Raw genomic sequence first — 25,717 nt, 5'->3', positions numbered from 1 at the left:
CCAGTTCAGCAACCCTAGTGAAACGGGTAAAATTGTCAACAGATGTTCCAAGGTCAGTCGCACCAGACTTGGGAATGGAGTGATCCCATCAAAGTGCCTATAGAGGAAGGAAGATTAGAGTTGTAAGAGCTCTCAGCAACCGTCTCATTCAATTCAGACCCAGACAGGAATCCACTTCTACGTCACATCTGACAAGCCGTCATCTAGCTTTTGAAGACTCTTACACCTTCTAGATGCCTTTTAACCCAGATCTGATGAGAGTAAGGTTCCAGCACAACCAGTCCTCCACCCCCACCTGCTTCCTTGGTATCAGCTCCTCCTTTTACCTCACTGTATCAAATAATTCCTCTTTTTTACCTTTTCCTACCCAATTTTATTTTTTAGAATCACCCCATCATTCTCAGCTCAGCCCCAATCTTTCTTTCAAACCACTCAAGTAAACTGACAACAGTCTTAAGAAGACTGATAACATTTTCACATATAAGAAATAAACAGTTTTAGGGACGGCCAGGTGGCTCAGCGAGTAAGAGCACCAGCCCCAGTGTCGGGATGACCTGGGGATCAAATCTGGGCTCAGATACTCAGCACCACATCCAGAAATAACTGGCCGTGTAACCTTGAGCAAGTTACTTAACCCTGATTGCTTTAAAAAAAAAAAAAAAGAAATAAACAGTTTGACCTTGTTGAGTGCCTTATAATTGATCTTTTTTTTTTCTTTTTTTGGAGGGAAACGCAGGGCATTTGGGGTTAAGTGACTTGCCCAAGGTCATATGGCTAGTAAGTGTTGTGTCTGAGGTTGGATTTGAACTCAGGTCCTCCAGACTCTAAGGCTGGCGCTCTATTCACGCATCACCTAGCCACCCCACCTTATAATTGATCTTTAATGCTTACCATATATTTCTCCTGGATCTTATACATTTTCCACTGAGTTTCTGATCTTTCAGTCTGTTAAACTCCTTTCAGTTTGTTCAATGTCCATTTTTTTTGTTGTTGTTCAATATGATACTCAACTTTTCTGGGTAACTTGTTTTTGGTTGCAACCTTTTGCTCTTTGAAATAAAAGACCTATGGTCTTTTAATGTAGAAGCTTCTAGGTCTTATGTAATCCTGATTTATTTAAATTTTTTTCTTGTTGCTTATATTTTCTCCTTAACCCTGGGAGTTTTGAAATGTGGCTATGATATTCCTGTAAGTTTTCATCTGAGGATCTCTTTCAGGTGTTGACTGGTAGGTTTATTTTCTATTTCTATTTTATCTTCTTCTAGAACTTTACAGCAATTTCCCTTAATTTCTTTCTTTCTTTTTTGCTTTTTGGAGGGGGGAATGCAGGGCAGTTGGGGTTAAGTGACTTGCCCAAGGTCACACGGCTAGCAAGTCTTAAGCGTCTGAGGTCAAATTTGAATTCAGGTCATCCTGACTCCAGGTCTGGTGCTCTATTCACTGTGCCACCTAGCCACCCCAAGATTGTTTTTTTTAAACCATAACTTTCAGGTGGTCCAACAATTCTTATATTATCTCTCTTTGATCTGTTCTTCAAATCAGTTGTTTTTCTAATTGAGATGTTTCACATCCTTTTGTATTTTTCATTCTCTTGATTTTATTACTTCTTGTTTCTTATAATATTATTAGCTCAATTCTAGTTTTCAAAGAGTTGTTTTCTTGAATTTTTGGATCTCTTTTTCCATTTGACTTTCTTTTGATAATTTTCCTGATCTTCTTGGATTGCTTTTAATTTTTTTTTAAATCTCTCTTATTTGATTTTTTTTTTTAATCCTTTTTAAGTTCTTCCAAGAACTCTTTTTGGGCTTGTGGCCATTTGATGTTTCTCTTTGAGGCAGGAGTGGCTACTTTTATTTCACTATCTTCCTCTGAGTATGAACCCAGAGCTTCTCTATCACCATAGCAACTGTCTATGGTTGGGTTCTTCTTTGTTTACTCATTTTTATTTATTTATATTGTTTATCATTAAATTATTTATTTATTATTTTATTTTATTTTTAGCAGCTTGTTTTAATAATCAAGTTCTAGTTCCAAGGTATGGGTAATGGTGCCGCCCCAACTTGAGGGACCCAATCTCAGGCACTCCTCTCCACTCCTAAACCATGACTAGGCCCCTCGTCCCAACATCCCTCTGGAGATTGCAAACTTCAGTCCTCCCTTCTGGCAAGTGCCCACAGCCCTCTACCAGGGCACTCAAGCTGAGGAACTCCTCTGGGCAGCACAGATAGGCCTGGTGTCCCAAGACAGAATAGAGTCCTTGAATCTTCCCTTGCTCAGCTGTCCAACCCCTACAATGTCCTAAGGTGAAAGTTCCATAGGCCCAGGATGCAGCAGAGCCAGCTGCCACTACAGCTGGTTTGCTGATTTGGTAGAGTCGGCCTCAAGATGTTTGCATTTCGGGGTGGTTAGGTGGTGCTGTGAATAGAGCACCCGCCCTGGAGTTAGGAGGAACTGAGTTCAAATCTGGCCTCAGACAGTTAATACTTACTAGCCATGTGACCTTGGGCAAGTCACTTAACCCCAATTGCCCTCCAAAAAGCCAAAAAAAAAAAAAAAGATGGTTTCATTTCCCTCAGGCCAAACCTCAGCCCCTTTCCTGAAGTCCTCTCAAACATTCTTTTTTTTCTTGCCAGGGGGAAGGCAAGGCAATTGGGGTTAAGTGACTTGCCCAAGGTCACACAGCTAGTTTTTGTGTTAAGTATCTGAGGCCAAATTTGAACTCAGGTCCTCTTGACTTCAGAGCTGGCGCCCTATTCACTACGACACCTAGCTGCCCTCAAACAGTCTTAAAAGAACAACTGTTTTACCCTGATTTATTTTTTACTTCTTTGCCATACATTCTGAGGCAATAATTCTGTCTTGTTTGTGGAGGAAATTTGGAGAGCCTGAAATTTTCTGACCTACTCCACCATCTTCTCAGAATCCTCCCCCCAGTACAATTTTAACAATTAATTTCAAAATTTTTTTTTTAGTTTTCACTTTAAATAACAATCTTCTCACTCTCACCTCATACACACACAATAGAAGTCTTCGTTATAAGAAAAAAGAATGAATAAGACCAGTCAGCACACTGACCACAAGTGACAAAGGATGCCTCACTGCCTCACTTCTCTAGGAAGAGGATGATGATGGGGACGGCTAACACTCATGTAGCCCGTCCTATATTCCAGGCAGTGCTAAGCTCACAATTATCATCTTATCTGATTCTCATAATAACCCTGGAGAACGGGTGTTACTATTATCTACATTTTATAGATAAGGAAACTGAGGTAAATGGGGCTAAGTGCCTTGCCCGGAGTCACACACCTATTAAGTATCTGAGGCCAAATTTGAATTCAGGAGGACCTGAGTTCAAATTCGAACTCAGACATTTAACACTTACTAGCAGTGTGACCTTGGGCAAGTCACTTAACCCCAAATGTCCTGCCCTCTGGCCAGCAAAAAACAAACAAAAAACCAAAAAGTAAGGTATCACATATGTTAAAATATTCACAGTAGAACTCTTTATGGCAGTAAAAATGGAAAGATGGAAAAATGGAAAAATCAACTAGGAGAGGGCTGAAAAAAGCTGGACTATGTGTAATGGATTATTGCACCATAAAAAACAATGAATATGAAGAACTCAAAGAAGCATGAGATAATTTGTAAAAAATGATGCCAAGTTGTAATGGGAATGTAAATGTTTAAGATCTTCCCTGCCCCTAGGCTAAAGTGCACCTGGAGCCTGGGGTGGGAGGCTTGGTTTTTAGTAGATACTTCTTTTTTTTGGTTTTGTTTTGCTTTTTGGAGGGCAACTGGGGTTAAGTGACTTGCCCAAGGTCACATGGCTAGTTTTTGTGTTAAGTGTCTGAGGCTGGATTTGTACTAAGGTCCTCCTGACTCCAGGGCCAGTGCTCTATTCACTGCGCCACCTAGCCACCCCACAGTAGATACTTCTTGATTGGCTAGTGAGTCAATAAGGTTGTTACATTCTCTGAGCCAGGAGAAGGCTATATAAGCCCTGATGTGAAGCTTTGTTTTGGGGCTCACTTTGAGAAGTGTTCTGTGATTTGATATGGATTCTGGGAAGCCATTGTCCAGAGTCCCCCGGCTTTGAAAAACCCAGATGTTGATTTGGTATGGATGTAATGGTTGGACACTTTGGAAATCTGTCTACTTGATCTGTTTCTCTGACTTGATAATTCTGTCTGTGTATTCTCAAGTTCGGGGTGCTGACCTTTTTCCCCTGACTAGGTAAACGATACATATTTGACTGATTAAAGTAAGCTTGTTAACCCATTTTGAGTTGCTTTCCTTTATCAAAGCAGATCTAAGAACCTGTGCTGGCAGCAACCCTGGGGACGCTGGGGTGCTTGCTGCTACACAAGTACAATAACAATGTATACACTAACAACAATAATGTAAGTCCTTTGGGTTTGTTTAGGGAAGTAATTGGGGTCAAGTGACTTGCCCAGGGCCATTAAGTGTCTGAGGCCCAGTATGAACTCAGGTCCTCCTGACTCCAGACAGGCACTCTATTCACTGCACCACCTAGCTCCCCAATGATATAAATTAAAACAGCACTGAAAGGGAACACAGGATCAGAGATTTGGAGCTACAAGGGATGACCTCAGAGGTCATCAAATTCTGCTCCCTCACATTTTACAGCTGAGGATACTGGGGGCAAAGAGATTAAATGATTTTCTCAAGGTCACACAGACCGAGAGAGTCTCAACTTAAATCCGTATCCTTTAACTCCAAATCCAATGCTCTTCCTGCTCTCATATGCTACCTTTGGGTACAAGACGGATGAGCTGGAATGGGCAATTATGGTTTAGCAGAACAGCCAATGAAACATTTCTTTCCTCTTGGTAGAGCTGGGAGCCTATGGGTGAAGAATGCTGTATACACTATCAGACTCAGAGCCCCTCCCAACTGCTCACTAGATTTCTGCCATAGTCCCAATTACAACCACGTGCAATAATAATCAAAACAAGATAAAGTACTTTCCTAAGTCAAATTGTTTATCTAAAACGGAGGATCTGGTAGATCCTTCTCTGCATAAGCCACAGTAAAACATTACCTACCTCCCAAATCACAGGCCGAGCGAAATCTTGACAGATCAAAAGCTGTGGCCACATCCCTTGCGGTCAGCTTGATGATGCTATGCATGGCACTCATAAACCATAGCTTTGTCCCCATGCTGTGATAATACGAGTCCTGAAAAGAACACCGTGGCCTGAGAAAAGATACTATTCAGATGTGGGACAGCCGCATTTGCTTCTCATTCAACAGAAAGTCAAGGTCCAGGTTTAAATCCTGCGTGAAACAGATGTCTTCTCTTCATCAGTTTCACAGGTATAGCCTGAGCTGGCTGTCTACCAAATTGTGCCATTGGTCAAAAGGGAATCTTGTGACAGAGAATGAATGAAGGAGTGTAAAACCAGTCCTATAATCAGAAAAAGAAGTCAGAGGCATACAGAAGTCAGTCATATCTGATGCTTCATGACCCTATGTGGGGTTTTCTTGGCAGGGATACTGGAGCGGTTTGCGACTGCTTTCTCTAGATCGTTTTACAGATGAGGAAACTGAGGTAAACTGGGTTAAGTGACTTGCTCTGGGTCACACAGCTAGTGTCTGAGAGCAGATTTGAACTCAGAAAAGTAAGCCCACTGTACCACCCAACTGCCCAAGATATTTGTTTACCTTCAAAATAGAAAAACAGGATATGCCATTGATGTTTTATACTGTCCATAAGGTACTGGGATGCTGGCACAATGCAGCAGTATTGTTAATTTGGGCCCTTCATAAAATTGGAAGAACTCTTGATTCTTTTGATTCAGATCCTAGCACTGTCACTCATTACACGGGAGACTTTTGGCAAATCATTTCACTTTTCTGGGTTTCTCTTTTTTTTTTTCTTTTTGGAGGGCAACTGGGGTTAAGTGACTTGCCCAAAGTCACACGGCTAGTAAGTGTGTCAAATGTCTGAGGCTGGATTTGAACTCAGGTCCCCCTGACTCCAGGGCTGGTGCTCTATTCACTGCGCCACCTAACCACCCCCTCTCTTCTCTTCTATATTAGGCTTCTGTATCTCATCCAGGCCGGAAGTGCAGGGGTCTGATTCCAATGCTGATCAGCTTGGAAGCTTTAAATTGTTCTGCTTTTTCCAAACTGAGCCAGTTGCTCTTCAAGCAAATTGGTGCTTCACCTTCTTCCACTCCTGAAAATTCACCGTATTATAGCCTGACTAGTGCTCTCTGACTGGCTTTGGCACCACTGCGATTTAAACTTGTAAGCTCCAGTGATCCGCCAGCCCAAGCCTCCACAGTGGCCGGGATTACAAGATTTATGCTCATTCATTCACTCCTAAGTGGTTCCCTTTTTTTTTTTTTTTTTAGTGGTTCCCTTTTTGACCAGTGGCACATCTGGAGGAAAGCTGACTCAGTCTCAGGTGTCGCCACCATGACTGGCTTTCACTTTCCTCACCTAGAAAATGATGGAGCCACTGCCACTTGGGCTCCGAAATCCCTTAAGGCTCACATTCTACAATCCTGTTCTTCTAGAGAAACAAGAAGGCAGTCACTGCCAGTATCTGCCTACAGACTAATGATTCACTTCTGTACATTAGCAATTCCCACTTGCCTGACTCCTCCTCTTGGCTCTGTCCATGTTGTTAAGGCCTAGGGGAAAGAACAAATCAGAAGGGATCCTCCCAAGTGTATAAAGTTCAATAATGGGACTTTGCTTTTCACACTGGATACATGAAGGCACTGGCCTTTAATAGGAGGAATAAGGTGGGGCCAAAGTAAGGAGCCGGTTCTTCCTCTGTCCAGTTTACAAGCTAAGCCTATAGGACACCAAACTTCAGAAAGGACATTATTTCTGTATTCCATAATCCACAGGTTAAGCTGTAGACTCAAGGTAAAGCTCTACAGTTTAATTTGGCTATTACTCAATGACTCGCTTAATGACAGGTAATTCCTGGTTCCAGGGGCAAAGTACAAATTTATTTTATCACAGAAGCTTTTCCTCTAGATACACAGAAGAATAGGAATAATCCTACTAGAAAGAGAACTTAGTCCTATGGATCATTTTTTTTTTGAGGCAATTAAGGTTAAGTGGCTTGCCCAAGGTCACATAGCTAGTAAGTGTCTGAGGCCAGATTTAATCTCCAATCCTCCTGACTCCAGGGCAGGTGCTCTATCCATTGTGCCACTTAGCTGGCCCACTATGACTCATTTTTTATAACCAGCGATGTTCCATGGATCACCTGCTTACAGTCTTTTCCCCTCCTTTCTATTATTCACGTTGCTTATTATTAGCACCTTTCCTATAGTACAAGAACGAAAAGAAAAAGCTGGTTAAAATTCACAGCAAGCATTCTCTTACTTGTTTTCAGAGGAGAAAAGGTTTTCGGAGGGTGTTAGCTTCAAAATTATTCATCAAAGTGAAGGTTTGTCGTTATTGATGGATTTGTCATCAAAGTCACACTTGGCCTTGGTAGAAATGACAGTCAAGAGGTAGCAAATGTCCCATGAGAATGTGCACTCCCTGAGGCCAGGGACTTGTTTTCACCTTCCTCTGTATTATTCCCAGAGCTTAAGTACAGTGCCTAGCACAAAGTAACTTCTTAAGAAATATGCCACGAAAAGTTTATCATTTTAGGCTCTACTGCCCCTAGAGAGGGCTCATCATTTTTAATCTCATTAACTTCCCCTCAAGATTATGGATATGAGACCATCTGAACTGCTGATTGATTATCCCCACCAAGAGGGTATCAGCTCCTTGAGGATACAGACTGTTTCTGGGTCTTTATATCCTTAGCATCTGGCACAATGCCTCATACTTACCAGGTGCTTAATAAACGTGCTTAAATTAATACTTTTTTCAATCCTACTAGAGACCCCTTAGCAACCTTAAGGAACAGATGATTGGTTCTAATTCCATGCCTTTGGGTCTTTTTCAATCACCAGTCTCTTAGTAAAAAGTATATAAAACTTGAGATTGGCCACTCTGACATACATTACCTGAAATAAATCCTGAGCTTTCTTCCCAAAAGCTCGATGGTTCTGATTTGTCCCCTCTTTGACAGCAGATTCCAGGTGTGTGAACAGTGGCCAAACATGATCATTAGCATGCATGATATAGCCATGCAGAGAATATTCACTGTCAGACACCAAATACTTATCAGCCAGTTCTGCGTTCCTGTAACCTGAAAAATAATGTAACTGATTTTGTCATTCCTAAACTTGATGCAAACTTTTCAATGAAAAGAGATTTTTATTTAGCACTACTTGAAACATTAAAATATAACACAGATTATTAATTCTGATTACTGCCAATGGTGATATCTAGTCACGCATCTTGAATTCAATAAAGACAACAAAATTTTTTTTCTGTCTTTGTAACTGTTACCTTGATGTCTTTAAGGTGATATTTGCCTATTTCCCCCAACTGTTACAAATAGTCTTTCAGATATTTTTCCTATCTGGCCCCTTGTAACATATTTCACTTAATATGCCTGAAACAATTTTTAGACACCCCTGAAATGCCCATGTGTTTTTGTCCTCACCCATACTGGATCCATGCCCTTAAGGAAAAATATCATGGGAAGGTCTATATAGGTAGATAAAATCTTTGACCTTTTAATCTCCTTCCCAGATTCTGAAGCAGGCTCTCATAGACTTCCTGCTGCAAAGATTTCCAGGACCACACTCTAATAGCTCAAGTTACCTTGGCTGGTTTTCTTTAATAATTGAAGCGCTGTGCAGGAATCAAGTAATCTCTCAGTCCCACATACAGATGCACTTATGTGGTCAGCAACATCTTTGGCCTTGAGAGGGGCTTTGCCTTTGAGCAGATCAAACACCTTTAGCTTACAGGCCACAAACATTGCCTGCACGTTAAAAAGACAAAAGGACAGGTCTTTAACAAGATATAGAGAGGACTTATTTAAAGCAAGGGTTCTAAGATTACATTCTTATCTCAATATAGCCGTTTTCTCTGATAGGCCTACGTGTTTTATTTTAAGCATTTAAAAACACTATTCTGAGAAGTGGTCCATTCTAGGTTTCACCAGGTTGTCAAAGGGTCCCTGACACAAAAAAAGTAAAGAAATCCTGGTCTAAATGATACTCAAAGTTCTTTCAAGGTTTCATGCCTATTAAAAAATACAAATAAAACCAAAATTTAAGTGACTTATTCTAGTGTTAGGGAAAGGGCTGTTTGTTTCTTTGGTAGAATAAAGCAATATAAAATCAAGGTTAGGTCCCATCTAACTAAACTTTTCTGCAGCAGATAATACTGAAACGAGGAGGTTTTACTAAAGTAGTGAAGATTATCAATGATTATGGAATATCAAAACTACTCCCACAGGGTGAGGTCCAGTTGTCAGATTCAGTGATCTATCTGGTGGCAAAAATTAAAAAAAATCAGGACACTACTGGTTTCCCAGCCTCTTTCACTAGACACAAACCCACTTAATTAAATGATGCTGGATTCCTTTGAATGTAATCCAGTGAAGGGCCAAATAACTCCTATTTATCTTTAATAATTTCTAATCAAGGTAGCAAGATTAGGCCTGCTCTGTGATTACCTAGAATACTTTAGCAGATATAAAAAATAATTACTGACTTAATAATGTCTCATACAAGTCAAATACAACTGTATCCCTTTAAAACACTGTGTTAGAAGGACAGGATTAACGCTTTCTATATTAATTTAACAAGGGCATTTCTGGCAAATACTTACGCTTTGTTTGGTGGGGAAGGAAGTGGGAGGATCTCATTTCATCTTGCACTGGTATGTTATAAAAGGGCTTTACTGAATTCAGTTCTACAAATGACATCTTTCTATGTAAAATTCAGCAATCTGATTCCTCCTTCCATCCCTGAATACAAACCTTCCCATTTGAATAAGACTGCTATGAGAGTTTTAATAATAACCAGCCACTAAACAGAACCGATCTGAAGCAAAAGGGTTCTATGAAGAAAATGGGAAGGAATCGGAGGCCAAAATATTACCCTGAGCAGTGACAGACCACCTCATTAAGACTTGAAAAGAATCTGAGTCGTTCGTAGTCATTTTACAAAACTGTTCTAGCTTTTCCTTGGAGGTTATTTCATTACTTGGCTTAGATTTAATTCATGGACATGGTGGCCAATGGGTGGGGAGTAGGAAGTAATGGCATTAGCTGGTTATTTGGGGACAGGATTGGGTACTGAGGAAGATACGGATATATGAAGCCTTCCTAGATGGATTTTTTTACTAAATGGGAATTCTATCAGCCAAGAGACAGAGATGTGGTGGATGGAGTTACGTAACAGAATTGTGGGCATTCAGAAGGCAATGCTGCTTGAACCAGTGCTAAAGTGAAGATACTCGCTCACTCAACTCAATACTATGAAATGGGGAGTTTTGGGGACTTAACAATGTTAATGCTCTATGGCAGAACTGCACAGCCAGAAGCAGGTAAGGGCCCAAATTAAAATAGCCTAAACTTCTTCGGGCTGCAATGCAGATAGGTTTTTAGAGGCTGACTTTTCAAGTAAAGGTATAATTAATGATTAAACTACTTTGCAAATAAACCATATTTTTAAAAAAGGGAAATATCAATTAATTATACTTATGACTTAAGATTTTTATTTATCACGAAATTGCTCCTCTCAGATTAGTAACAGACTGATGATGTTTGGTTGCCATGGTCACATGACAAACAAGAGAGGATGTGCATTGATTGGCAACCCACCCACCAAGTTACATGATGTGCGCAACAATGACTATTAGAAGGCAGGTTAATCGGGCACAAACAAAATACTCATCCCATCTTTACTTTCTTTTACATCCTCTACATTTTCCTTGGGCCACCCAAAGTTCTTTGGTAGGACACAAGCGGCCTGCAGGCTGTATGCTATGCAGTCCTGCTCTGTGGTAATATTTCTTAAGCAGGGTTCATGATTTTGTTTTTAAACTATTCCAATAATTGTGTTTCAATATAATTAGTTCCTTTTATACTCCTATATATTTTATTTTGTATATCTGAAACCTTCTGGAGACTACAGGCTTTATCAGACCACTAAAAAGGGTTAAGAACCCCTGCTTTAGGGAACGCTTACAGAAGCTGGATCACAGTGGGGGGTGTCCAAAGAGAAGCTCTAAGGAACGAGGGAGGTATTACCAAACAGAACTGCGTGCCTGATCTCAGCTTCTTTTGTAGCAACAGCACCAGAGCTGGGGAAAGTTCTATGGAGCAAGGTTTCAATAAGCAGAGGACACCTACTGTGACCCAAGCATCCCTCCAGGCAATGTGGTGAAGCCCACATATCTCCACATCAGTACAGGTTCAAGCAGCCTGTCTCCTGGATGCCCACAATTCTATTACAGAACTCCATCCACCTCACGCTTCCTAGCTAACAGAATTACCATTTAGTAATGTAGTTCATCTAGAAAGGCTTCATACGGTCACTTCTCTCCCCGGCACCCAATCCTGTCCCAAAATAACCAGCTAGTGCCATGCTTTCCTCCTCTCCACTGACCTGCCACCAACTCTCTCTACCGGTTTGTCTTCTTTCGTGCACATTCCCTTCCTCCCACAATGAATTGCTGTAGGCACAACTCTTTGGTAATCAAACAATTGAGACATGAAGAACTCAATCCAATTCGCATTTGAAAAAAAAAAAAGTTTGAGAGCAAAAAAGCAAGCAAACAAAAATCCTGATCAGAAATTTACTGTGATATTATTTTGAGTAGAGTTATACACATTACGACTCACTCATCAGGAGGCAGCTTGTAAATCTGCCTGGATCACCCTAGAGCTGGCTCCTGCCTTCTCTTCCGTCTATAGTGTTAAAAATCAAATTGTCGTTTTCCTTTCATAAACCTTTGGAAAGATTTTAAATCTTCCATTTTAAAAAGCCTGGTTTGAGCTTTTCTTTGGAAGTGTTTGCTCTTCCCTTCACTCCCATGTGTCACCTTTTTTTGAAGAGCTTAATTAAGGGGAAGAGATTGGCAAACGCGGAGTGCCTGCTTTGGTAAACAGAAATCTGAGGAAATGGGAGGCAATGGGCTAAGAAAAGAGGTGAGGCACATGTTAGACAAGTTCATCTGTATGGGGACAGCTTCGGATTTCTACTCTGAAAGCCTGAGGTTTAGGTAATTTTAAATGAATCTAAATTAAGTCTGCATGTTTATTTTTGAGGGTTTCTCCCCCCTGGTTCACCTCAGAGGCATCAGCACAAGCTTCAAGAATAAAGCTAATTTAACTTGTCTTCCCCTCCCCCCAAATAATGGGCATTTACATTTATGTGTAAACTGCCTTCTCTTTCTCAACCACATTGTTTAGTTTACAAATTGCCAAAAGGTGACAAAGTTGTACCTCTTAGCACCTTCTCTAACCAAACCGTGAATGTAGTGTGAGGAAAGTTGTTTGTTTTTTTTAAATTGTGCTTATTTGTTGTTATTTTTGCTTTTGCTTTTAACCTTGACGTTACAGCTAAGAGTTATTTAAAGCAAGGACTGAGGGCTTTGAGATGCTTTCCCCAAATAAGACCTCATTTATATGTACAAAGATAACCACTCAGCTTGAAAATTGCTTTTCACCTACTGAGGGGAATTTTCTCTTTCCACTTTGGCAAAGTCTTTAATTAGAAGGAGAAAAAAAAATCATGTCACTAAATACCTTTGAAGCTTTAAAGCCATCCAAAAGTTCTACAAGTGTAGATGGAAATTTAGTTGGGTTTTCCACGTCCCCACTGCACTTCACCACAGACTGTCCCATCACGTGTTGGCCTATTTCTTTACTTCCTAGGCTCCCGGTAGCTCCAGAAGAGGAAGCACTGTCACGTTCTGGCTTGGTGGTTGTATTTCGTTGAGTAGAATTTGAACTGCCATATTCTTCATCACTTAGAACTTCAAAGGTTTCTATTGAAGGGATTGAGTCATGCTTTTCATGATGTATTGCATCTTTAGGGGGTGGATAATACAATTCCACCAATTTTTTGCAAAAGTGGTTCAGTGGGAACCCTACCACATTCAAAAAGTCTCCGTGAACATACTCAACTAACATGCCCCCAAGGGCCTGGATGCCGTAGCCTCCAGCTTTGTCCCTGGGAGAAGAAGAGAAAGGCAGAGAAGAGAAATTACAACCCTGGAGGCCAAGAAACTAAAGCCAATTCTAGAATTTAGGTTCATGCCAAGCAGATGAGAAATATGAGGGTAAGCCAGTTATCTCCACTGAGAGGATGGTTTCATATATACAAATATGCATGGATTTGCATAAATATTTTAATTTACAAATACGTGTCTTTGTACAAATATGTATAATATAAAAAATACAAATATGAAGGAGCTGAAGATTTAGCTCATATTGACATTAATTCCAAAGGTAATATAAGCCTGACTGATGATAATCTAAAATTTGCTGGTTGTGAGATGAAGGTATCTTTGAAAATTATTACAATGTGATAGAAAACAGCTTATCTTTTATATATCAATATAAAAGAAATACTCTAACATACTTTTTTTTTCTTTTGGAGGGGGACAGGCGAGGCAATTGGGGTTAAGTGACTTGCCCAAGGTCACAGCTAGTGTGTCAAGTGTTTGAGGCTGGATTTGAACTCAGGTCCTCCTGACTCCAGGGCTGGTGCTCTACAACCTAGCTGCCCCTCTAACATACTCTTACAGGTAATTACACGTCTAGTTCATGTGTAATTCTATTTTTAATGAGTTTCCTTATTAGAATCAATGCTATCTCACTGTCAACGTCAGAAATAGGTCTTTGAATCCTCTTTCCTGAACAAGATGACAATCGATAAAGGTCTATCAGTTGCACTGTTATGACTAACACCTATTTTTTCTTTAAACTATTTTTTGTTAATCTGAATTTGACAAGTTTGAACAAACATGTACATTTCCACATCCAAAGAACAGAAAAATATGCATGTGTACTCTATTACATATAGCCTGCATTTTTTAGGGTAAATAATAATTTTATTTATTTATTTAATAATAGTAAATAATAATACTTTTAAAGTAATAATATATTCAATATATTAGCTTTAAAGCTGCCCTGCTTGTCTGTAGCACTTATTATATGAAGGCAGTTAAGCTCTCTATAGAGAAGTAACATGGCATCAGGGACAGAAGCCTGTATGTGAAGTAAAAAACATCTGGACTCAAGTTCTGCCTTAAACATATATTCTGTTATCACATTTCTTGCCCTCTCAGTGGGTGGAGGAGGGGTGGATGGGTGGGAAAGAATTTGGAACTGAAAATATAAAGTTTAAAAATGATAATAAAATTAAATGAATGGAGCTGTGTTAATTCTGAACGGGAAGGGGCATATTGGTTTTTACGAAACACTTACATCGGTTCTCCACTATGAATGTATTCCCATACAAGTTCCTCCGACAGGTCAGAAAACTTAACTTTGGTTTCCTCATAGAATTCAAAGACTTCTGTTTCCAGCTGCTTATCTGAAACAAACAAAAATTCTACCATAAGCCAAGGCTTCTATCCTTGATGAAAAGAATCAAGGGCAAAGACAATTTTTAAAGATTAAATTTAACAGTTAAAAATCCACAACATTTTACTTCTCTCAAATCCTTTTAAGCTCTAGTTGCATTAGTTTTCTCATCAGCAAAACAGGGATAATAATTCTTATATTATCTGTCTTGCTGCTCTGGGGTTTAAAAAGAAAATTTTAAAATGCCTGTGATGGGGGAGGCCAGGTAGCAGAGGGAGTAAGAGCACCGGCTCCAGTGTCGGGATGACCTGGGATCGAATCCGGGCTCAGACACTCAGCACCCACCCAGAAACACCTGGCCGTGTGACCTTGAGCAAGTTACTTAACCCCAATTGCTTAGAGGCAGCCAGGTAGCTCAGTGAGTGTTGGGATGACCTGGGATCGAATCCGGGCTCAGACTCTTAGCACCCACCCAGAAACACCTGGCTGTGTGACCTTGAGCAAGTTATTTAACCTAGTTGCTTAGAGGCGGCCAGGTGGCTCAGTGAGTATTGGGATGACCTGGGATCAAATCCGGCCTCTGATACTCAGCACCACACCCAGAAATAACTGGCCGTGTAACCTTGAGCAAGTTACTTAACCCTGATTGCTTAAAATAAAAAATGCTTGTGACAGCTAAATTTATTTCACTGGTGTTTGGCATCCTGATGGTCTCATTGTAGCTAAGTACCACTAGACACTTTATATACAACAACAAACATAAATGGAATTTTAAGCTGGGAAGGAATAAACCACTATAGAAACACAACCCTTAAATGTTCACACTTACCCTTCCCCTCCTAATCTCTGGTCTACACAGAAAATGGAGCACTGATCATACTAGACTATCGTGCCCAGGGAACCCACCACCAACCACATTCTCTTTGTTGTCATTTGGTCAATAGAACAGCTAAGCCTCTGCATTAAGTCTCTAAGGGGAGGAAGTACTTTAGGGCAGGGCGGGGCGGGTAGAAGGTACCATTAGGTTAGTATTTTGAGATTTATGAGATATTTTATGAATTCTGAGGAACAAGTCCTATCACTATGACTCAAGGAATTTCTCGGGCCCTCCTTCATGTCTAATAATTAAATTTTTTAAAAGAAATTACTGATATCTTTGTGTTTTTCTCTCACTTTCACTTTCCAGTCCTCACCTTTCCCACCCAATGAGTCATCCCTTACAGCAAAAGATAAAAAAAATGAAAAAAAAAAATCTCTCAGTTCAGTTGGATGGAGTGCTCCATCTCCAAGGGAGGGAGGTACCTTCTCCTCTTTCTCTCATGTCACTAAGCTTGGTCAGCGTCATTACACAGAGTTCAGTTTCAATTTCTGCATTTATATTCACAATTAAAAAACAAATTTATTCCCAGACTTTAAAAAAAACCACTTTCACATCACTAATCCCTCAATTTAAAAAAAGGCAAATAAAGCTGGGTCTCTGGAAACACTGCATAATCATATAATCTTCCTTGGGTCCATCTTCTATAGCAAGACCTTCTGACTCCACATGCACGCATACATAAAGTGTCCGTATGCTTGCATACATATATGCACATGAGTGCACATGCAATACACACGGCATACACAGAACAAAAGCACCGTGCCAGTGTATGCGCACACCTGTAACATACGTGTATGCATGTGTATATACACAGAACTCCGTATGTCTATATGCATATCTACATTTATATATACACCCTCCAAGGTGCCCCCACATGCCTTCAGGCATTTAGTGGGTGATTTAGGGAGGTAACCTATCAAGAACTGATACCCAGTGGCGCTTCAGAGAAGTGGGACTGCATTTTTTATGGGGGTAGAGGTGAAGGCCTGAAGAGATTTTATTAGTATAAGGAACCTCCCCCCCACAACGTAAACTCTTCCTGCTAATGTAGACTGATAGACCACTCTGCACCACACAGGCTTAGAGAGTTGTCTGCGACAAAGACAGGTGACTTGACTTTCCCAGGGTCACACAGCCAGTGTATGTAACCAAGTCCTCCTGGCTCTGAGGCCACTTGTCTGCTGCCTTTCACAGTACGTGGAGTATTACTTAGGACCAAATGCTTTACCTGTCTCATACTGTGTCACCGTATATAAGGGCAAAAAAACCAAAAACCATTCCCTAGACAAGTAATAGTAAGAAAATGATTTGGTTGGTAAAGGCATGAATTTAGATTCACTTTCTAATTATTTGAGATCCTTCAGACACAGTCAAGTCACCTAACCACAGGAGATAACATGTGCCAAGGAAATCCTTGCTGTAATCCTGATTCATTTCTGCCAATAATGAAAATAATAGCTGGTTTATAAATATCAACGACCTTATCCCCCACTTCTTTTTTAAAAAATCTTAACATTTTTATTTAAAGTTTTGAGTTCTGAATTCTAATCCTTCCTCCCTCCCCTCCTCGAGAACTTATGCAATCAGACACGGGTTATACATATGTGATTGTACAAGATGTTTCCATATTGGTCATTTTGCACAAGACAATAAAAGGAAGAAAATCTAAGAAATTGAAAAAATAGCATCTTCAGTCAGTATTCAGTCCACATCAGTTCTTTGTGTGCAGGGGGACAGTCTGCTTCACCGTCAGTCCCCTGGGATCATCCTGGGTCACAGCCAAGTCATTCACAGTTCTTCACTGAACAATACCCAACTTCTCTTTAAAGATCATGGGTGAGAGAGAACTACTAAGAGAAATGAGGGGAAAGAACAGAGAAGACACAGACGAGAAGGTCAGGTATAAAACTAATGTTGATTTATGGTGTCCTTTAAAAAATGGAAGTTATGCCTAAGATATTTGTGACTAGACACAGAATCCTCTTTTTCTGTTCTTCTGTGTATATTTTGTTGTCATTCTGTCCTTTCACTTGCGACACTACTTGGGGTTTCCTTTTTTTTGGAGGGCAATTGGGGTTAAGTGACTTGCCTAAGGTCACACGGCTAGTTTTTGTGTTAAGTGTCTGAGGCCGGATTTGAACTCAGGTCCAGTGCTATATTCACTGCCCCACCTAGCCACCCCTTGGGGTTTTCTTGATAGAGATACTAGAGTGGTTTGGCATTTCCTTCTCCAGCTCATTTTACAGATGAGGAAACCGAGGCAAACAGGGTTAGGTGACTTGTCTGGGGTCACATGGCTAGGAAGTTTCTGTGGCCAGATTTAATTTAGGAAGATTAGTCTTCCTATCCAGTTCACCAGCCACCTGCCCTCAGTGTATAGAGAAATGCTCATATTTGATGTTTAAGTACAGAACAATAAAAATATTTTTTAAAAAATCATTCGCAAAGCCAAGTATTTTTAAATGACCTCCAGGTAACGTGTGGTGTTTGAAGGCAGAGTCAGATGACCTGGATCCAGACTCAGGCTGTGATACTTTGCTAGTTGTGCAATAAGTTTAGGCAAGTCAGAAACACATTAACCTTAGTGAGGCCATCACCCATCATTTATTAAGTGCTTACCATGTGCTAAGCTCTCTAAGGCCTGGGAATAAAAAAAGGGCAAAAACACAGTTCCTGCCTTCAAGAAACTCCCATTCTAACGAAGGAGCCAACGTGCAAAAAACTATGTCCAGCCAAGATACCCAGAGTGTACATGGGAGGGAATCTCAGCGGGAAGGACTGCTGCAGAAGGTGGCTGGAGGGTCAGGGAAGCCAGAAAGCGGAGCATTCCGGGACCGGGAGACAAGCAGAAGAAAGGCTGGGAGGAGGCAGATGGAGTGTCAGAGCGGATCTGAGATCTATGGAAGGAGTGAGTATAAGGAGACGAGAAAGCGGGGAAGGGCCAGGCCTGAAAAGTCAGAGGATTTATACACATCTGATCCTGAAGGAAAAGCGGAGCCAATGGAGTTTCTTGACCAGGGTGTGCCACAGACCTATACTTTGGGAAAATCACTTTGGTAATTAAGTGTAGGAAAGAATGAAACAGGGAGAGACTTAAGGCAGGGAGACCAATCAGAAGGCTCTTGAAACAGTTCACGAGAGGAGGCTCAGGAGAGATGTTGTGAACACAGAATTGACATGAACTAGAAACGGACTGGATAGGTATGGGTTACGTACAAGAAAGGGTGACACCAAGGTTGCAAGCATGACTGCTCAGGAGGATGGCGGTGCCCTATAATGGGAACGGGAATGTGAAGATCTTCCCTGAACCTTAGCAGGCCGAATGTAATCACATGGAGCCTGTGTAGGACGAGTTTGCTGACTGGGTGAAGCAGGAAAAGAGAGAAGTTAGTGAGGAGGGAGAGAGAGGGCGCAGCTAGGACTGTGTTTGTTTGTGGGAAGGCTCTGGGATGGTGTTGCTTCCTGCAGTGACAGGGTGTATTAACTTCTCGTTGTCATGATGGATTTAGTTTTCTGGGTGTTGGGATTTGGCTTTTGACTTTCTGGTGTCTGAATAAATGTTTTGCTTCTGTTTTCTATATGGAGAGTCTGTTAAATTTTGCTATTCAGAACAATCATAGCTGCTGTTGGTGCTGTGAATATAGCCTTGGTGATACATGATCTTAACAGCAATTATGTTGTTCAGTAATGTCTGACGCTTCATAACCCCACTGGGGTTTTTCTTGGCAAAGATCCTAAAGTGGTTTACCATTTCCTTCTCAAAAGAGGAGAAAAAGTCACTAGATTTGTCAGTGGAGATTAATGGTAACTTTGGAGAGGCTGCATCGGTAAACCAGGGACTTCTCTTCTTGCTTTACAGATGAGGAAACTGAGGCAAAGCAGGGTTAACTGCCTTGTCCAGCGTCAGATGGCTACAAAGTGTCTGAGGCCAGATCTGAACTCAGGAAGATGAGTTTTCCTGACTTCAGGCCCAGCACACTAACCACTGTTCTGCCTAGCTGCTCCCTTCACAGGAACAAGGAAACAGAATAGAGGACAGGGGTTTGGAAGGGGGAAAGGAAGATAATAAACTCTGTTCTGGACACAGTGAAGTGTGGGATTCTATGAGATCCAGTTTGAGAAGTCCAAGAGGCAGACAGCGATATGAGGCATAGAAGTTAGGGCTCAATAAACAGAAGCGGGAAGCATCTTCATTAAAATGATCATCGAAACCTTAGAGCTGATGAGATCGCCGAGACAATAAAGAAAGGGAAAGAGGAGACAGAGGAGCAGCCAAACATACACGGCAGCGAGGTGGCAGATAGAGAATAAGCCCCAAGTTCAAATCCAGCCTCAGACACTTACTAGCTGTGTGACTCTGAGTAAGTCACTTCTCTTTGCCTCAATTTCCTCATCTGTAAAGTGGGGACAATGATAACACCTGCCTCCCCAGGTTGTGGAGAGGATGAAATGAGATGCTTATAAAGTCCCAGTTAAATGCCAGCGATTATAATGTGGAGTAGCCAGGAGAAGCGTGTGATCGATAGTGTCAAAGGCTCAAAAAGGATGAAGCCTGAGAAAAAGTCTCTAGATTTGTCAGTAGATTAATGGTAACTTTGAAGAGACTGCATCGGTAAACCAGGGACAACATTGCCAGCAGAGCCTCCTTCACAGGGCCTTAAGGACAAAACAATTGTTAACTGGCAAAGAGACAACGTGGCTTAGTGGAGAGAGCGCTGAGATCGGAGTTAGGGACACATGGTTTCAAATCCTCGTGAGCCAGGAGATCCTGTGTAAGTCACTTGGTTTCCTCAGCTACAGTGAAGGGGTGCATGTGATGGCCTCTAACGCCCCTGCCTTTCCTAAGTCCATTATCCTGTGATCTACGGTTCTATGAAATAAAAGTGAAATATTACCTTTACTGCTGCAGTGAACGATTGCTACTCCAGTAAACACACTGTGTACTTTTCCATTTAACCTACAAGATAAATATGGTGTCACACGTTTCTTATTTTTCACACCAAAGCCCTTAAAACAATCAGTTTCTTCTCTAGCTGAAGAACAGCCAAGAAAAACCATATTTCTAAATGCGTTTACCCCTACAACTACCTTTCACAAAGAAAAATGTGGGATTTTTTCTCCTCCATCATTCTAGTCACTTTTCCTTAAGACATAAATCAATTTGTAAAGCAATTAGTGAATGTTAATGGACTATGCAACATTAACTCTTCAGTTCTAAAATTCATAACATCTCTTGGTTGAAGCCTCCTTACAGAAGGTGGACAAACAAGAGAAAGAAAACCTTCAAAAATGGCAGCAGAGATGTGGCCACACCATGCTACAGGAAACTAAGGGTTAGGGGTTTAAGGAGTCTCACACCCTAAGTGATATTTAAGGACAGGTTGTAGCATATGAACAGGAAAGTTTGGGACTCTCTAACAATCTATTGCTTTTCTCAAAAGGCTATCCATTCCATTCCATATCCATATCCATATCTAAGAGTTCTTGACTCTTCTTAAGAAAGTATTAAAACCCAACACATACTGTAACATAAAACGCCTCATTGTTGTGGGAAGGGCCTCTGCATACTGACCGGGTCAGTCCGGCTACACCTACAGGACTCTATTCAGTTCTGGGCGACACATTTTTGGAAGGCCATTCACAGGCTGAAGAGTATAAGCAAGTACCAGAGCACTCTCAGCAGAACGGTGAAGCATCTCAATCAAGTCACTGCTAGATGAAGTCTAGCTGAAGCAAATGGGATAATGTAACCTGGAGGAGGGAAGCCCGGGGAAGACCACAACAGCTTCAAGTATCTAAGAGTCATCATTGAAAGAGGGATTCCATGAACAGGATGGTTTCAGAAAAACCTGGAAAGACTTTACGATGAACTGATGCAAAATGAAGTAAGTACAACCAGGAGAACATTGTACACAGTCATTTTGTACAATATTGTAGGAGGGTCAACTGTGAATGACTTAGCTAGTCTCAGCAATACAATGATCCAAGACAATTCCAAAAGACTCATGAGGAAAAATGCTATCCACCTCCAGTGGAAGAACTGATGATGGAGTCTGAATGAAGACTGAAGCATACTACTTTTTTTCCACTTTTTTTTTTGGAGGGGGGAAGGCTGAGCAATTGGGGTTAAGTGACTTGCCCAAGGTCACATGGCTAGTAAGTGTTAAGTGTCTGCGGCTAGATTTGAATTCAGGTCCTCCTGACTCCAGGACTGGTGCTCTATTCCCTGCACCTAGCCGCCCCTACTCTCCACTTTTTTTAATGTGGTTTTTTTTGTGTGTTTTGTTTCACAACATGATTAATAATGGAAATGGTTTGCATGACTCTACACGCATAACCTATATAAAATTATTTAACATAACAGGGAGAGAATTTAGAAGTCCAATTTTTAAAAAACAAAGGATGAAAATTGTTTTTATATGTAATGGGGGAAAATATTAGGAAAAAAAGACAGAAAAGAGAGATGATTTACTGTGTTCTGCTTGGCCCCAGAGGGCTAAGCCAGGATCAAAGGGTGGAAGGGACCAGAGGCAAATTTAAGGTTTATATAAAGAAAAACTTCTCATCAGAACTATCCAAAGTGAAATGAACTGCTTCCTGAAATAATGGATTCCCTTTCATCGAACTTCTCTTAAAAACTAAATGACTACTTGTCGGGTATGATGTAGTAAGGTTTCCTTTTGGGTCTAAATTGAACAAGATGGTTGCTGAGGTCTCTTGCAACTCTAAGCTTCCCTGACTCTATAGGAAGTAGTACTTTGATGAGATCACTACATTCCAAAGTCTGGTGTTGACTGTGGAACATCTGTTGATAATTTTACCTGTTCTGCTAGGGCTGCTGAAACTGGGGGGGCGGGGGGGGGAGGGGAAGAGGAGGACACAAATCAGTCAAACTCACACACAAAAAATGACATAAACTCCCATACCAAATTTATTGCAAAAGGGGACATAATTGGCCTGAAAACCAGACTGCTTATCTGAGCAAGGAAGCCTTCTCTAGCAGACTGATTTAATTGCTCTCCCAAGCTGAAGGCTGATTGATGTGCAAAGAATTAGAGAAAAGGAAATTTTAGGTTCTTTAAGGGACATGTTGCAACCTATGAACTGTCCCCTATTCAGCTCTTAGACCCTCAGCAAGTCACTTAACTTACAGAGGCAGGTGGTGGTGCAGGAGATTGAGCACCAGGCCCAGAGTCAAGACTGAGTTCCATTGGTTAGATTTCTTTACAACATGACCAATATGAAAATGTTAAATATGAATGTATGTGTAGAGCTTAATCAGATTGCATGCTGTCTTGGGGAGGAGGGCACGGAAGGAAGGGGAGAAAATTTAAACCTCAAAAGCTTGTGGAACTGAATGCTGCAAACTAAAAATAAATAAATAAATTTAAAAAAAAAGAAAGAAAGAAGACTGAGTTCCTATCTGACCTCAGACATTTATTAGTTATGTGGTTCTGGGCATAGTACCTAGCATACAGTAAGCACTACATAAGTGCTTGTTCCTTTCCTAACTTCAATTTTCTGAGCCTTAGTTTCACCATCTCTAAAACGGGGATTAAAACAGCACCTATATCACAGGGTTGTTGTGAATTAGCTAACATATGCAAAATGCTTTACAAAACATAAATTACTATATAAAACATATACACATACATATGTGTGCACATGTGTGTATACATATGTATATACACACATAAGCTACTGTTATTATCACTTATTCCAGGGATATTTCTATCTAAGAATTCATATCAACTGTCTAGAATGTGAATATTCTCTTTTTTTTGTTTGTTTTTGGAGGGCAATTGGGGTTAAGTGACTTGCCCAAGGTCACACGGCTAGTTTTTTGGTGTTAAGTGTCTGAGGCTGGATTTGAACTCAGGTCCTCCTGACTCCTGAGCCGGAGCTCTATTCACTGTGCCACCTAGCTGCCCCTACTATGTTTTATTTAAGTAGAGATAACCATTGTAGTATGTATCTGAGGCCCACCTCAGATAATGCTTCTAAAGCACCTTGCACACTTGAGATAGAGATATGGATGCCAGCTCTTACCACTATAAATTAGGGGATATGTTAATTAATCAGTTAATCAGATAATTAATTAATCTGGCAGCCTGACAAATTGTCCTATTTCATTCCAGGACAATCTCTAAATTCAGAACCAGCAGCCATTGCTTGGAATTTGAGCATTCTCTTTCTTAAACAACATTAGAAAGGCGATGACAAGCTCTAGCCTCCCCTTTCAATTTTATCTATTACTGATAAAACTCTTCTTTCATTTGTTTTATTCGTGTCCCACTTTCTGTTTTCAGTTTTAGGTCATGTATTTTCTGATGACTGCTTCCTGTGCTACTACCATAAGTGACAGGTTGTTTCTTGTTTTCTGCCCTTAACTCCAGATTAGGGAGGCACAGCCTATTCTGAAGCCTGAGGATGTGTATCTACAGATTAAGCTACAAACCACTGAAAACAACAACAAAAAAATACAATTGAGTATCAAAAAATCCAAAGTTCAGGTTTTCCCAGGGGCTAAAATTTTTTTTAAGCTGAATATCTGTGAGGTTTTGTTAAAATTACTGCAAAGTTAAGTTTAGCATCTTACAATTAAGATGCAATATAGAGAAGTCTCATATGTAGCAAGAAACTACTCTAAAATTGCTCCCCCAGAACCAGGAGAATATTGTACACAATTATAGACCCGTCATATCTGTGATGACTGACTGACTGGGCTCCCCTCAGCAATGCAAGATTACAAGACAATTCCAAAGGACTCATAATGGAAAAGGCTGTCCGCATCCAGACACAGAATGGAGTCTGAGTGCAGACTGAAGCAAACTACTCTTGTCTTGTTTCTTCTTTCCCGTTATTCATTTCATTGGTTATAATCCTCCTTGACAACTTGACTAATGTTAAATGTGAAGGTATATGTAGAACCCATATAGGATTGCATGCTGCCATGGCGAGAGGGGAGCAAATCTGGAACTCAAGAACTTGTGGAACTGAATGTTGTAAACTAATAGTAAATAAATTCAAAAAAAATCAAAACAAACAAAAACTTCTCCCCTCCACTGACCTTGACAGCATGTTATAGGCATCTTGCTTATCAACTGGCTTCCCCAGGATCAGTCCATCCACTGTCTGAAACAAGACACAAGGTGAGGAGGCAGGGATGAGAGAAGAAAAGCACTTATTCTCACACCTAGCAACCGGAATGTGAAGAAGCCGCGCTATTCAGTTTGTATCCAACAGAGGCGACCCTTCCACTGATGGATGCCTCATTGTGGTCTGGAGGGGACCCAGGGCTCTCCAGGGCACTGCCAGTGCAGACCAAGCTCTGACAGCTTCTAAAGCTCGGAGGAAAGGACCACGGGCAGGTCACAGGCCTGCTGCCCCGGGGGAAGCTTTGCTCTGCCTGGATAGGCACATTGACTAGTCAGCTTCAGTGTGGTATACTTTCCAGCCACAGCAGCTCTCAAAGATTATCTAGCAAGCCATGGATGTAATCTTCTAGGCCGTACAGTGAAGTGCTAAATTAGAAGTCAGATACACTTGATTGGCTACTTATTAGCCGTGTGATCCTGGGCGAGTCACTTGACCACTAACTGCCTTAGTTTTCCCCCAACTGCATAATGGGGATCATGGTGGCACCTACCTCCCCATCTTGTCATAAGAATAAAATGAAGTCATATTTATTATGACTTCATTTTATCTTTGTATCGCTAGCACCAAGCACAGAGACGACACTTAATCAAATGCTTATTCCCTGATTTTTGGGTTGAGATCTACATTGGTAGAGAGAGGACTCTTTACAGAACTAACAGAATAACAACGATGATGATGAGATGATTAATATCGAGCTTACTATGTGCGAGGCACTGGGCTTACACACTGGAGAAGGGGGAGAAAATGACTGAAGTGTTCTGACTAGGTCTGCTACAAATTTACATTACACAACCTCAACTGGGTTCTCACTGCTGCCAGGCAATCCTACATACCTCCTTTATCAGCTTACTATCCCACTCTGCACAGCAGCTCTCCTAAACCTTTTCATCCCTCCTCAAACCTGCTCTGGCCTCTTCCTTCCCCTACTCTCAGACGAGACCCTCATCTCATAATTTCACAGAAAAAATGAGGCCATTCATCACAGACTCCCTCTTCCTCATCTCCTATCACTTAGGTGCCTTCTGTCACTCTCTCCTCCCACAGCCCTGTCTCACATGATGAAGTGGCCCTAGTCCTTACTAAGGCTAATTCCTCTAATCGTTCCAGTGATCCCATTCTAGCCCGTCCCCTACTCTCACTTCCCTCCCTCCCTCCCTCCTTCCTTCCTTCCTCCCTCTTTCCTTCTTCCTTCCTTCCTCCCTCTTTCCTTCTTTCTTCCTCCCTTCCTTCCTCCC

At 41.0% G+C, this 25,717-nt stretch overlaps 1 protein-coding gene across 3 annotated transcripts in view; it reads right to left on the bottom strand.

Moving 5' to 3' along the window:
- The window catches only part of ASMTL (acetylserotonin O-methyltransferase like), a 46,525-nt gene that overhangs the window by 8,504 nt on the left and 12,304 nt on the right, over positions 1–25,717 (bottom strand). For 2 of the 3 annotated variants that reach the window (XM_069072891.1, XM_069072890.1), the window contains exons 4-10: positions 24,394–24,458; positions 20,219–20,280; positions 14,345–14,453; positions 12,659–13,085; positions 8,716–8,878; positions 8,010–8,194; positions 5,067–5,199 (exon numbers count right to left, since the gene is read on the bottom strand). In XM_069072891.1, the coding sequence (XP_068928992.1) occupies positions 5,067–5,199; positions 8,010–8,194; positions 8,716–8,878; positions 12,659–13,085; positions 14,345–14,453; positions 20,219–20,280; positions 24,394–24,458 (1,144 nt within the window). The remainder of the gene's footprint in view (positions 1–5,066; positions 5,200–8,009; positions 8,195–8,715; positions 8,879–12,658; positions 13,086–14,344; positions 14,454–20,218; positions 20,281–24,393; positions 24,459–25,717) is intronic. The other variant, XM_069072892.1, reaches the window with a different exon arrangement.

The sequence above is a fragment of the Petaurus breviceps genome, unplaced genomic scaffold (genome assembly GCF_028583685.1).
Source record: "Petaurus breviceps papuanus isolate PSGF00001 unplaced genomic scaffold, PetGlider_PUasm1.0 90849, whole genome shotgun sequence".
NCBI classification, from domain to species: Eukaryota; Metazoa; Chordata; class Mammalia; order Diprotodontia; family Petauridae; genus Petaurus; species Petaurus breviceps.
The sequence above is the reverse complement of the archived record's forward strand: the minus strand, read 5'-3'. Positions and strand labels throughout refer to the sequence as shown.